The following is a 15,501-nucleotide window of genomic DNA, read 5'->3' on the forward strand; positions in this document are numbered from 1 at the left end:
CTACTCCATCGTGGTCCATGAGAAGATTGAGATGTTTGAGCGACTCCTGCGTGCTTTGTACACACCTCAGAATGTATATTCGTGCACGTGGACCAGAACTCCTCAGATGAATTCAGGACTGCAGTAGAGGCTGTTGTGTCTTGTTTCACCAATGTGTTTGTGGCAAGTCAGACAGAGAGTGTAGTTTACGCATCGTGATCTCGAGTGCAGGCAGATCTAAACTGTACGAGGGACCTGTTGAAGTCACCTGTCCAGTAGGCGCCGCTCCCAGCTCCCAACAAAGACGATTATGGCAATACTGCTCAAGATCTCTGGTATCTGGTAGTTAAACCATGCTCTGATGTGCTACAATGGATTTACTGACAATACCTTGTCATGAGCGTATGAAGGATCCTTTATAATACCTTAAGAATAAAATATGTTTTGTCAACTGATATGAAATGGTGCATTTAGTAAGGATCATTATGATACGATTATATGACACTATAAGGGGGTCTTGAAAATGCATTATAACAGCATCATGCAGGCCTTCGTAACGCAGGTAACACACAGAGACAAAGCTCAACATAAGGCATGTCATAAAACTCTCCACATACGTTCTTGTTGATAATCTTTTATTTACAATTCATAGAGAAAACTTGAAGCTCATTGTACTGTTTCGGAAATGCTGCTCTGCTTCTGACACAGCACGCTGAGTCGAACATACATAACCTGCAAGGTCCACACGTGTCATGTAATGTCCCCACAAGCCATTCAAGGTCCCTACAAGTCGTCCAGGTCAGAGTCGTTGCGAAAGCTGGCCCTTCCATGGGGCAGCAACTAACTTTCAGAGCCCACCCCTCACTGTTGGCTGCTCAGAATATCTGTGATGATGGTTCAGCACAAAAGTCTTACATCCATTCAAGCGGTGTCAACATGATCTCCTCCAGTTTCCACCGTTTTCACACTCCAATGTAGAATTGTGCACCATTTGTGTCCATGGGCGAGAAAAATGACTTTCCTCAACTATGTCAGCGACAAACCCTGTAGTCCTTCGTCTATCATTGTCAGCATTGTTCTCACAGTCTGGCGCACATTTTCAAATTATTTGTGATTATGCCTCGTCTGTTTGGGAAGGGACTGGTTAATGGGTTTGCTAAAAACTTTGTACAATTTGATTGCCACAACTGAAATGACCAATCGAATCCATCGGATCTCATAGGCTGTGGATTACAGTTTTTTTCAATCACTTTGGTGCAATTTTCACAAGTATGTGGTACACAACTCCAAGCACAAAAATCTAAACAGATAATGAAAATGGCTCATGTTTCAAAACTTCCAGCATAAATTGATATCAAATTGATACATTTAGGTAAAAATATAGACATTTACAGTGTTCAACAGTTATCAAACTATATATGTTAGCTAGGCAGTACATAATTGTGGTTGTCATTTTGAGCAGTTTGATTAAGTGATAGTTTATAGTATTGTTAACAAATGACAAGAAACTCACATCAAAAGTAAAGTGGATATTGCATTTTGAAAAGCAGATACTTTGATTGATTATGTATCCAACTTGAAAAAGTGATTTGGTGCAGTGAACAATTGACTTTGTGAATTTGTTTGTCGTACTCAGTCAATTGTAAATGTGCTTAAAGTTTTGAAACATGAGCGATTGTGATGACCTGTTTTGATTTTTGTGCTTGTTTTGCGAAAATGTACCACATACTAATGAAAATTGCGCCAAAGTGATTGAATTTTTTTTTTTTTGAATGTGGTAGTTCAAATGACTATATGGTGAGCCTATCATTATCTGATGTATTGGTGACAAAAAAAATGTACTTGTGGTATTTAAGGAAAACTTTGATTTTGCATTAATGACTCAGGGGTGAAATATGTGTGAAACCCCGATGAATGCACAGTCAAAAGTTCTGAACACAAGATAGGGGGCATTACACACGTTATCAGTTTAGAGTTTTGTACTTAAGAGTTTTGAAAATATACCACTTACATCTGGAAAAAAAAGGGTTCTTGCTTTCAAAGTGATACTAGTATTTTTATACAATGTCCATTTGATTCAATCTTACCAAACCACCCATAAGAATGATGCCTTTTTCATATATATGGTAATATATACACACATGTTTTATGTGTGTGTGGTATGCCTGTGTGGGTATTTACGTTGTTTCATGTTTCATTCACTCTCATGTTGTTCTCCATGTCTTGGAGAGAGAGAGAGAGAGATAGTGAGAGAGAGAGAGAACTAACAATTTGTGTGTGTACTTGTGTACGGGTGTGTAGGTCCATATGTATGTGGGAGTTTGCCTGTGTGCACATACAAACACACATAAATAACACATCATAACACCTGCACCTTGCATAACACCTCGATAAAGGATGACGAGAGTCTACAAAAGAGCAACAAGATTCCCACATCTCACCGAAACACTATGTTTTCATCTCTGGTTTCGTAAAAATAAAACATCTCCTCTTATATTGGTTTTCAGTCAGCAACAAAATGTCCACACCAACAATTCATCCCCCCGCGAATCTACAAGGGGCATTCTCTCACACTGCTCATGCCGCTCATACTGAGGACTCCCGTGCGGTTTTGGAGTGCAGGGCCTTGGTTTGGCTGAGGAAGGGGTAGGTGGTGCTGAGGCAGCCTGATGCCACGGTCAGTCCCAGGCTGACCCAGGCGCAGAAGATGGACCAGCCGTAGCCATGGTCCACGTCGCCGGGCAGTCCGTAGATGAAGGGTGGGTTCCGGGAGAGGTCATAGGAGACGCTGGCGGCGTAGGTGCACAAGGAGATGGTGCAGAAGATCCCTGGAGGGGACAAATTGTAACTTCCAAGATTTGTATTAAAGAGACATTGCAGGAGTAAAATAACAACAAAGGATAGGTTAGACAGTTGAAGTAAGATCATGAGGCATTTATAAATTGTATTCTTCAATGGCTTTATATATTAGTCATTTAAAAGTAAAAAAAATGGAGTACCAATCCGGATTGCCATTCACATGGAACGGAAATGAATGAGCATAGCATAAATAAATAAAAAACACAAGTTGAAAGGAAATCTAAAACACAACTGAAATGAAAAATTAGCCGCCCTATTGTGTAATGTTATAAATATGTTATAGGAATGTTTGCATACAACCATAGAAAGTAGTCTCCTGTTTGTAGCGATGAGCTATTATGAATGCTTATGGCATGTTTTATTATGCATATTAACACCTGTCTGTAAGGTATTATGAATGCATCTGTGTCCATTAGGCATTTACAAATTCTGCTAAAAAAAAGAGCCTTTACTGTATGTGTTTGATGAACACTTTGGAGGAAGATTTGGACGAGAGAGAGAGTGTAATAACGGAGCTGTGAGTCGGGAAGCAGGTGCAGGTGAAACGTTTAATAAAACAACAAAAACCAGAAACGAGATAATTACATGTGGCTATACGCTGGTACACAAGAATAATACCAACTGGTAAGAAAACATAAGAGAGTGACATATAAAGGGGAAGAAATGATGAAGGTAATGAAGTCCAGGTGTGAATCATAATGATTAACAGGTGCGCGTAATGATGAGTGCTAGGTGTGCGTATTGAGGAATCCCAGGACCGGTGGTTAGTATTCTGGCAAAGTGGTACGCCGGAGGGGGGTAGCAGGATAAGATGTGACACGTGGCTCCAGCCGCAGGACGACTCCGCCAAGAGGGACGACCTGAAGATCTGACAGCGTATGCCGGACCCCCCCTCAATGTCCAAGGGGGTGGAGGTGTGTCGTGGGGGACAGTATCAGTTAAGGGACCAGGAACCACTGGCCTGAGAAGGGAGACATGAAAGAGGGAGAGATGCAATAGCGACTGGGTAGTTGTAACCTGTACGTCACCTTGTTGACACTCCGGAGAACCTTGAACGGCCAAACCATGGGGCTCAGTTTCTTGCGGGATGGGTGAAGTGGGATGTTCCTGATAGAGCCAGACGTTGTCCCCAGGATGGAACACAGGAGTCTCACTGCGGTGGCAGTCTGCCTGTTCCTTCTAATGATGGAAGGCGCGCTGGAGTCTCACGTGCGCGTCACTCCACACCTCCTCCGCACGCCGGAACCACTCATCTACCGCAGGAGCCGCGGTCTGACCCAGGGTCCACGGGGCCAGTCCTGGCTGGAAACCCAAAACACACTGGAAGGGGGTCAACCCAGTGGAGGAGTGACGTAGGGAGATCTGGACGTACTCTGCCCAGGGAAGGAATCGTGCCCAATCACCCTGACTCCTCAGGAACCTCCCCAGCTCCTGGCTCATCCTCTCCACCTGCCCGTTGGACTGAGGCCAATACCCGGAAGTGAGGCTGACCGTGACCCCGAGCTTCTCCAAGAAGGCCCTCCAAACTCATGATGTGAATTGGGGGCCACGGTCGAAGACGATGTCCTCCGGAAGGCCATAATGCTGGAAGACCTGCTGAAAGAGTGCTTCAATGACCTGGAGAGCAATGGGGAGACCAGGAAAAGGGATTAATTGACATGACTTCGAAAATCTATCAACTACCACCAGAATGGTGGTGAAAACATCAGAGCGGGGAAGATCGGTTACAAAGTCATTGGATAGATGTGACTAAGGTTGCTGAGGCACGGGAAGCGGCAGGAGCTTCCCTGCTGGAGCATTCCGGTGGGATTTGGTTTGAGCACATACAGAACAGAAGTTGACATACCGAGTAACATCCTGCACCAAGGTGGGCCACCAGTACTTCTCAGCAATGGAGTGGATGGTGCGAGAAATACCTGGATATCCAACGACAACAGCTGTGTGTGCCCAGGTCAGCAGCAGATCCTTTATCCCTGTGGGAACATAGATGCGCGCGGGAGGACAATTCCAGGGTGCGGGCTCCCTCTCTAGAGCCTGGCGGATGTCCACATCTACATCCCAAACCACTGGACCCACGACACAGCAAGATGGGATTATGGGTGCCCTCTGGACAGGAACCTCTCCACTGGAAGCTGCTACTGTCCGGAAGGTGAGCGCAGCAGCCATCTGATTCCCCTGCTGAAGCTGAAGCAAACACTCACTGCCCTCCGCGGGATGATCGACAATGCATTTAAACAGAGCCATGAAGCCCTCATAATAATCTAGCTCCTCCTCTCCTCTCTCCCAGACTTTCCTGCTGCTTCCATAGTTTGAGTTGGTATTCTGTAATAACAGAGCTGTGAGTCGGGAAGCAGGTGCAGGTGAAACGTTTAATAAAACAACAAAAACAGAAACGAGACAATTCCATGTGGCTACACGCAGGTACACAAGAATAATACCAACTGGTAAGAAGACATAAGAGAGTGACATATAAAGGGGAGGAAATGACGAAGGTAATGAAGTCCAGGTGTGAATTGTAATGATTAACAGGTGCGCGTAATGATAAGTGCTAGGTGTGCGTAATGATGAGTGCTAGGTGCGCATAATGATGAATCCCAGGACCAGTGGTTAGTATTCTGGCGATGTCGTACGCCGGAGGGGAGGAGCAGGAGAAGATGTGACAGAGAGAGAGAAAGGGGGAGAAAACTAAAGATAGAGATATAGAGGAAGGCTGCAGTAAAAGAGGCACAGAGAGACAAAAGTTGAAAGCTGCCATCACAAAGAAACCAACAATGAAAGGGAAAGAGAACCACACACTCTCTATATCTCTCGCTGTCTCTCTCTCTCTCTAACACACACACAAACACACACACACACACATACAGGATAGGTAGGTCGTTGGCAATGAAAGCCCTAACACACACACAGGAAAGGTAGGGTGTTGGTAGTTGGCAGGCGATGTACCTGCCATGAGGAAGAGCAGGCCGGAGACGTGCTGGGTGAGGCTCTCCTCCCAAAAGAAGCCCACTGTGGCCACAATGCTGCCACACAGCAAAACGGCAGCCGCCATCCCCAGGAACCCCGCCGTGATTCGCCGCAGATCTGAGACACACACACATATAAACATAGCACTCACACACACACACACACACACACACACACACACACACACACACACACACACACACACACACACACACACACACACACACACACACACACACACACACACACACACACACACACACACACACAAAAGCGTACATATAGGTACACACACACAGACAAACACAAAGCGTACACACACACACACACACACACAAAAGAGCACAAACACAAGTGAAAACATTAGCACACGTGCACACACCAACATTTCCATGACAACCACCCCCCTGGTAAACCCGCTCGTGCTGCCCGCCAACAGTCTCCAAACAAACACGGGGAAAAACACACGTTTTTGTTAGGTAATACTATTCTTTTGATCACCCCTGTCCTACATTTGTTACAACCCTGTCATAAGAATGACACGATGCCTGTCATAACATAAAATGGCCAGCAACGACTGTTAAAAATAGGTGAATTTGAATGATTTCCTTAATGCATCATGACAGCATTGTTTTTCAGTAAACATTATGGCAAGCATTATGTCACTCAACACACAACAGTTTTATAATGGGATATGTTGATGGAAATATTCAATTCCTGCAACGTATGATATACTGTAACAACATTTTGACCCATTGATCATAAATCACATGTCCGATACATTTAGGCCTGCTCTGCATCTCAGACATTTGTCAGATCGAGTTGCGGAATTCTATAACACGGGATCAAACTCGAACAGGAAAAACAAGGTCGGCGTCCCAAATAACACCGTATGCACTTAATAGGGAACAACTGTGCACTTAATAGGGAATAGGGTGCCATTTGGGATGCGGCCAAAGAAAACCAAACGTATATTGACTTTGATGAATGTTCTTCCTCAGACTAGTTGTGCAGTAATAATAAGACTGTGTGGAGTTAATATGTTTTTCTTGTACGAGCTGACATTTACTTCCTCCCCGTGAACATGTTCTATAACCATGTAGTAATCCACTCATCAGGGGTTGGACATTGGAGTAGGAATACTAGCTTTGAAAAGGTTAACTTAACATATTCAGCATGTGGGTACCGTAGTAGCCTTATTACAGATCATGGATGTCTGATGAGATCACTAGGGTTGTCTGAAGGTTCCAAAAGTTCCACAGCATGAAGCCAAATGAATATGGAGCACTGAGATTTGGACCTCCACTGTTATTTCATTATCAAACCTAGACACAACAGACGGAACCTTTAGTCTGCAGTACTGTATGAAGCATTGAAAAACATATTTTAAAAAACACACATACAAAACATGTAAATATTTATACAAAAAAACACACACAATACAAGGGACGGGAAGAGCAAGAACAGTAAAAATATTTCCCAATAAATAATGAAATGATTGTTTGAGCAAAGATGGTGGTAGAAATTTGCCCCAAATCCGTAAGATGAAAGTTCGGATCGCTAAGTTTTTGCACCAACCACTACCTGGAAAAGCTCATCTTAAAGGACCCGAACGCTACTCGTGACAGACGTCAGACTATCCCACCGCAGATCAGTTGTGGGGCACCTGGAATCAAACGTCTCACACCACACCAAGGCCATCTATCCATTGTTCAAAATACTTTTTGCTCAGACCCAGCCAGAAATGAGATAGCATTTTCTACCTCTGGTTCGTTTGGGGAAATGGGGGAAATGAATGGGGAAGGAGTGGGATTTTAGGATAAACACTGAAAATAAGATCTGAAGTTAACACAGGCTTATGTGATCTTATATGTTTTGTTCTATGAGATAATATCAGTAAGATTACATGACCTTTATGAATTATAAAGTATTTATGTGCTTTGTGTGCTTGTTTTGATTACATAAATGCTTAAAAATTCACAAAGTGACGTTAGCTGAGGAAGATTATCTCATAGAACGAAACGTATAAGATCTCATAAGCCTGTGACCTTATACCACAGACATTATTTTTTACATTTATCCAACCCCTCCTCCAAAATAAAACATACATTTCCCCATAGGCTTTGGCCAACGATCCATGGTGCAGTTAGCCTCCTTTAGTTCCTACATAAAGACACAATTACTATTTCTCTCTATACAAAACTGCTAGCCATGCAAGCGGTTTTATTGCAGGTGGTTGTGGGACGTTCAGTCTGCAATACTTACGTAAGAGATGCCATTCATCTTGCTGAATGGTTCTCGTCAGGTTGAGCGGGATGTTTCGAAGCCGAATGGGCTGAGAGAAATGGTACTTGACAGTTGTGCATCGGTCCGCAATACCTGTGGAGAGAAAGGATTACTAAAAAGCTCTACGTTTTAACATTAGAACGCATTACTTTCGTTATGTAAAATCTTTGCCCGACTTGCATATCTTTACTTGAAGTTACCATAATTACATTTAAAAAGGGATTACACTGGATTTTTACCTACATATCTACACAACCTACTCCACATATTTAAATTGAAAGAAAGTTTGAGAAAAATGTCTAAATGAATTCAAAATAAGATGTCTTGATTGCATGTGTCTTCACACCTCAGAGTTAATACTCGGTGGAAGCACCTTTGGCAGCCATTACAGCTGTGAATAATATTCTACCAACTTTGCACAACTCTTAGGACAACATACAGTACCAGTCAAAAGTGTGGACACACCTACTCATTCAAGGTTTTTTAAATAATTTTTTCTTATTTTCTACATTGTAGAATAATAGTAAATACATCAAAACTATGAAATAACACATATGGAATCATGTAGTAACCCAAAAATATATTTTATATTCTTCAAAGTAGCCACCCTTTGCCTTGATGACAGCTTTGCACACTCTTGGCATTCTCTCAACCAGCTTCATGAGGTAGTCACTTGGAATGCATTTCAATTCAACGAACAGTGAACCATCGTATTCATGCATAAAAAACTAATAATGAAAGAAAAGCATTGCAAGTTTGAATTCTGTAAAGTTAGTGTGGGAGAGGTGGAAAAAATATTGTTATCGATCAATAATGGCAAACCTCCTGGCATTGACAACTTAGATGGAAAGCTACTGAGGATGGTAGCTGACTCTAAAGCCACTCCTATCTGTCATATCTTTAATCTGAGCCTAGAGGAAAGTCTTTGCCCTCAGGCCTGGAGGGAAGCCAAAGTTATTCTGCTACCCAATAGTGGTAAAGTGGCCCTTACTGGTTCTAACAGCAGACCTATAAGTTTGCTGCCGGCTCTTAGCAAACTGTTGGAAAAATTGTGTTTGACCAAATATTTCTCTGGAAACAAATTAACAACATACTTTCAGCATGCTTATAGAGAAGGGCACTCAACATGTACTGCACTGACACAAATGACTGATGATTGGTTGAAAAAAATTGATAGTAAGAAGATTGTGGGAGCTGTACTGTTAGATTTCAGTGCAGCCTTTGATATTATTGACCATAACCTGTTGTTGAAAAAACGCATGTGTTACGGCTTTTCAATCTCTGCCATATCGTGGATTTAGAGCTATCTATCTAATAGAACTCAAAGGGTTTTCTTTAATGGAAGCTCCTCTAATGCCAAAGCTCCTCTAATGCCAAACATGTAAAGTGTGGTGTACTGCAGGGAAGCTCTCTTGGCCCTCTACTCTTTTCTATTTTTACCAATGACCTGCCACTGGCATTAAACACAGCATATGTGTCCATGTATGCTGATGATTCAACCACAGATAATAAAGTCACTGAAACCTTAAACAAAGAGTTGCAGTCTGTTTTGGAATGGGTGGCCAGTAATAAACTGGTCCAGAACATCTCTAAAACTAAGAGCATCATTCCCTAGGTTCTAGACCTCAGCTGAATCTGGTAATGAATGGTGTGGCTGTTGAACAATTTGAGGAGACTAAATTACTTGGCGTTACCTTAGATTGTAAACTGTCATGGTCAAAACATAAAGATTCAATGGTTGTAAAGATGGAGAGAGGTCTGTCCGTAATAAAGAGATGCTCTGCTTTTTTGACACCACACTCCAAAAAGCAAGTTCTGCAGGCTCTAGTTTTGTCTAATCATAATTATTGTCCAGTTGTGTGGTCCAGTGCTGCAAGGAAAGACATAGTTAAGCTGCAGCTGGCCCAGAACAGAGAGGCACGTATTGCTCTTCATTGTAATCAAAGGGTTGATATAAATACTATGCATGCCAGTCTCTCTTGGCTAAGAGTTGAGGAGAGACTGACTGCATCATTTCTTCTTTTTATAAGAAACATTCATATGTTGAAAATCCCAAATTGTTTGCATAGTCAACTTACACACAGCTCTGACACACACACTTACCCCACCAAACATACCACCAGGGGTCTTTTCACAGTCCCCAAATCCAGAACAAATTCAAGAAAGCGTACAGTATTATATAGAGCCATTATTGCATGGAACTCCGTTCCATCTATTGTTGCTCAAATAACCAGCAAACCTGATTTAAAAAACAGATAAAGCAACACCTCACAGCACAACGCCTCTCCTCTATTTGACCTAGATAGTTGGTCCAAGTGTATGCATTAATATGTAGGCTACGTGGGCCTTGTTTTAAATGTATGTAGTTCAGGCCTTGAGCTGCTCTTGTCTATTAATGTTCTGTATTATTCCATGTTAAATGTTTTGTGTGGACTTCAGGAAGAGTAGCTGCTTCTTTTGCAACAGCTAATAGGGATCCTAATAAAATACCAAATTGGCGTGCCTTGTTTAAAGTTAATTTGTGGAATTTCTTTCTTTCTTAATGCGTTTAAGCCAATCAGTTGTGTTGTGACAAGGTAGAGGTGGTATACAGAATAGAGGTCGACCGATTAATCGGTATGGCCGATTAATTAGAGCCGATTTCAAGTTTTCATTTTTTTTTTTTACACCTTTATTTAACTAGGCAAGTCAGTTAAAACCTCTACCGCTTCTCTCTCCCGGATCCGGGATCCTCCTCATCAAAAAAGCTGACTAGCATAGCCTAGCCTAACGCGACAGGGATATCATATAATATAATTTTCATGAAATCACAAGTCCAATACAGCAAATGAAAGATAAACATCTTGTGAATCCAGCCACCATTTCTGATTTTTAAAATGTTTTACAGCGAAAACACAATATGTATTTCTATTAGCTAACCACAATAGCAAAAGACTCAACCGCATATTTTCACCATTTTTCTACCGCATAGGTAGCTATCACAAAACCGACCAAATAGAGATATAATTAGTCACTAACCAAGAAACAACTTCATCAGATGACAGTCTTATAACATGTTATACAATAAATGTATGTTTTGTTCGAAAATGTGCATATTTGAGGTATAAATCATAGTTTTACATTGCAGCTACCATCAAAAATATCACTAAAGCAGAATAATTACAGAGAGCAACGTGAAATACCTAAATACTCATCATAAAACATTTATGAAAAATACATGGTGTACCGCAAATGAAAGATAAACATCTTGTGAATCCAGCCAATATTTCAGATATTTTTAAGTGTTTTACAGCGAAAACACAATATAGCATTATATTAGCTTACCACAATAGCCAAACACACAAATGCATTTATCAGCAGCAAAAGGTAGCGATCGCAAAAAAACAGCAAAGGATATAAAATTAATCACTAACCTTGACCAACTTCATCAGATGACAGTCCTATAACATCAGGTTATACAATACACTTATGTTTTGTTCGAAAATGTGCATATTTTGAGCTGCAAACCGTGGTTATACATTGTGAATATGTAGCATCGATTCACCAGAATCTCCGGAGATATTTTGGACACTCACCTAATCTGACCAAAGAACTCATCATAATACTTTACTAAAAAATACATGTTGGACAGCAAATGAAAGATACACTAGTTCTTAATGCAACCGCCATGTTAGATTTTTAAAAATAACTTTACCATAACAAACAGCTTACGTTATAGCGAGACAGCGCCCGCAAAAAGGGCGGAAAATAGGACTCTACATTTTCCACAGAAATACGAAATAACATCATAAATGGTTCTTACTTTTGCTGAGCTTCCATCAGAATCTTGTACAAGGAGTCCTAGGTCCAGAATAAATCGTTGTTTGGTTTTAGAATGTCCTCTTCTCCTGTCGAATTAGCAACCTTAGCTAGCCATGTGGCGCGAACATGCCCATCTTCTCCTGACGCAAAGAAAGGAAAATGCCAAAAGTCGCAATAAACGTTGAATAAACTGATACAACTCGGTTGAAAAAAACTACTTTATGATGTTTTTATCACATCTATCAAATAAAATCAGAGCCGGAGACATCCACCGTCTATACCGAACGCTTTTCAGAAGCCAATGCTGATGTCCTTCCCGCGCCTAGGTAGAGAAAGGAAATTGTGGTCACGTCATTCCAAGAGCTCTTGTTCGACCTCAGATCAAGCTAGACACCCCATTCCACCTTCCACTGCCTGTTGACATCTAGTGGAAGGCGTATGCAGTGCATGCAAATCCATAAATATTAAGCAATTGAATAGGCAGGCCCTGGAACAGAGCATCATTTTCAGATTTTTCACTTCCTGTCTGGAAGTTTGCTGCCAAATGAGTTCTGTTTTACTCACAGATATAATTCAAACAGTTTTAGAAACTTGAGAGTGTTTTCTATCCAATAGTAATAATAATATGCATATTGTACGATCTAGAATAGAGTACGAGGCCGTTTAAATTGGACACGATTTTTTCCCAAAGTGAAAACAGCGCCCCCTATTCACAAGAAGTGTTTAAGAACACATTCTTATTTTCAATGATGGCCTAGGAACGGTGGGTTAACGGCCTTGTTCAGGGGCAGAATGACAGATTTTTACCTTGTCACCTCGGGGATTCGTTTTTGCAACCTTCCGGTTACTAGTCCAACGCTCTAACCACCTGCCTTACATTGCACTCCACGAGGAGCCTGCGTGGCAGGCTGACTACCTGTTACGCGAGGGCAGCAAGAAGCCAAGGTAAGTTGCTAGCTAGCATTAAACTTATCTTATAAAAACAATCAATCTTAACATAATCACTAGTTAACTACACATGGTTGATGATATTACTAGTTTATCTAGCGTTTCCTGCGTTGCATATAATCGATGCTGGAGCCTGTTAATTTCTCATTGAATCAAAGCCTACTTCGACAATAGGGGGATGATTTAACAAGCGCATTTGTGAAAAAAAGCACTGTCGTTTCACCAATGTACCTAACAATAAACATCAATGCCTTTCTTAAAATCAATACACAAGTATATATTTTTAAACCTGCATATTTAGTTAATATTGCCTTCTAACATGAATTTCTTATAATTCGGGAAATTGTGTCACTTCTCTTGCGTTCCGTGCAAGCAGTCAGGGTATATGCAGCAGTTTGGGCCGCCTGGCTCGTTGCGAACTGTGTGAAGTCCATTTATTCCTAACAAAGACCGTAATTAATTTGCCAGAATTGTACATAATTATGACATAACATTGAAGGTTGTGCAATGTAACAGCAATATTTAGACTTAGGGATGCCATCCGTTAGATAAAATACGGAACGGTTCCGTATTTCACTGAAAGAATAAACGTTTTGTTTTCGAAATGATAGTTTCCGGATTCGAGCATATTAATGACCAAAGGCTCGTATTTCTGTGTGTTATTATGTTATAATTAAGTCTATGATTTGATATTTGATAGAGCAGTCAGACTGAGCGATGGTAGGCAAGCATTCATTCAAACAGCACTTTCGTGCGTTTTGCCAGCAGCTCTTTGCAATGCTTCAAGCATCAACTCCCGAGATTAGGCTGGCGTAACCGATGTGAAATGGCTAGCTAGTTAGCGGGGTGCGCGCTAATAGCGTCACTCGCTCTGAGACTTGGAGTAGTTGTTCCCCTTGCTCTGCAAGGGCTGCGGCATTTGTGGAGCGATGGGTAACGATGCTTCGAGGGTGGCTGTTGTCGATGTGTTCCTGGTTCGAGCCCAGGTAGGGGCGAGGAGAGGGACGGAAGCTATACTGTTACACTGGCAATACTAAAATGCCTATAAGAACATCCAATAGTCAAAGGTATATGAAATACAAATGGTATAGAGAGAAATAGTCCTATAATTCCAAGAATAACTACAACCTAAAACTTCTTACCTGGGAATATTGAAGACTCATGTTAAAAGGAACCACCAGCTTTCATATGTTCTCATGTTCTGAGCAAGGAACTTAAACGTTAGCTTTCTTACATGGCACATATTGCACTTTTACTTTCTTCTCCAACACTTTGTTTTTGCATTATTTAAACCAAATTGAACATGTTTCATTATTTATTTGAGGCTAAATTGATTTTATTGATGTATTATATTAAGTTAAAATAAGTGTTCATTCAGTATTATTGTAATTGTCACTATTACAAATAAATAAATAAAAATAGGCCGATTAATGGGTATCGGCTTTTTTTGGTCCTCCAATAATCGGTACCGGTATTGGCGTTGAAAAATCATAATCGGTCGACCTCTAATACAGAAGATAGCCCTATTTGGTAAAAGACCAAATCCATATTATGGCAAGAACAGGTCAAATAAGCAAAGAGAAACGACAGTCCATCATTACTTTAAGACATGAAGGTCAGTCAATACGTAACATTTCAAAAACTTCGAAAGTTTCTTCAAGTGCAGTCGCAAAAACCATCAAGCTCTATGATGAAACTGCCTCTCATGAGGATCGCCACAGGACTGGAAGACCCAGAGTTATCTCTGCTGCTGAGGATGTTCATTAGAGTTAACTGCACTTCAGATTGCAGTCCAAATAAATGCTTCACAGAGTTCAAGTAACAGACACATCTCAACATCAACTGTTCAGAGGAGACTGCGTGAATCAAGGAACTTAAACGTTAGCTTTCTTACATGGCACATATTGCACTTTTACTTTCTTCTCCAACACTTTGTTTTTGCATTATTTAAACCAAATTGAACATGTTTCATTATTTATTTGAGGCTAAATTGATTTTATTGATGTATTATATTAAGTTAAAATAAGTGTTCATTCAGTATTATTGTAATTGTCACTATTACAAATAAATAAATAAAAATAGGCCGATTAATGGGTATCGGCTTTTTTTGGTCCTCCAATAATCGGTACCAGCTTTCTTCATGGTCGAATTGCTGCAAAGAAACCACTACTAAAGAACACCAATAAGATGAAGAGACTTGCTTGGGCCAAGAAACACGAGAAATGGACTAGACTGGTGGAAGTCTGTCCTTTGGTCTGATGAGTCCAAATTTGAGATTTTTGGTTCCAACCGCTGTGTCTTTGTGAGATTTAGAGTAGATGAATGGATGATCTCCGCATGTGTTGTTACCACCGTGAAGCATGGAGGAGGAGGTGTGATGGTGCTTTGCTGGTGACACTGTCAGTGATTTATTTAGAATTCAAGGCACACTTAACCAGCATGGCGACCACAGCATTCTGCAGCGATACACCATTCCATCTCGCTTGCGCTTAGTGGGACTATCATTTGTTTTTCCCACAGAACAATGACCCAAAACACACCTCCAGGCTGGGTAAGGGCTATTTGACCAAGGAGAGTGATGGAGTGCTGCATCAGATGACCTGGCCTCCACAATCACGCGACCTGGATCACAGAGTGAAGGAAAAGCAGCCAACAAGTGCTCAG

General features: G+C 41.2%; 1 protein-coding gene across 5 annotated transcripts in view; it reads right to left on the reverse strand.

The window, feature by feature from the left end:
• Positions 1-607: 607 nt before the first annotated feature.
• Positions 608-15,501, reverse strand: part of LOC120032832 (transmembrane protein 178A) — a 28,633-nt gene continuing 13,739 nt past the window's right edge. The window contains exons 2-6 of one of the 5 annotated variants that reach the window (XR_005473857.1): positions 8,068-8,181; positions 5,782-5,919; positions 4,685-5,174; positions 3,867-4,455; positions 2,718-2,807 (exon numbers count right to left, since the gene is read on the reverse strand). Coding sequence is in view for 4 of the 5 variants with exons in the window: in XM_038979030.1 (XP_038834958.1) it covers positions 4,275-4,455; positions 4,685-5,174; positions 5,782-5,919; positions 8,068-8,181 (923 nt within the window). In the remaining variant the exon portion in view is untranslated. Of the gene's footprint in view, positions 2,808-3,367; positions 4,456-4,684; positions 5,175-5,781; positions 5,920-8,067; positions 8,182-15,501 lie in introns of those variants that run through there. The other 4 variants (XM_038979030.1, XM_038979031.1, XM_038979033.1 and 1 more) reach the window with 4 other exon arrangements.

The sequence above is a fragment of the Salvelinus namaycush genome, chromosome 39, assembly GCF_016432855.1.
Source record: "Salvelinus namaycush isolate Seneca chromosome 39, SaNama_1.0, whole genome shotgun sequence".
NCBI classification, from domain to species: domain Eukaryota; kingdom Metazoa; phylum Chordata; class Actinopteri; order Salmoniformes; family Salmonidae; genus Salvelinus; species Salvelinus namaycush.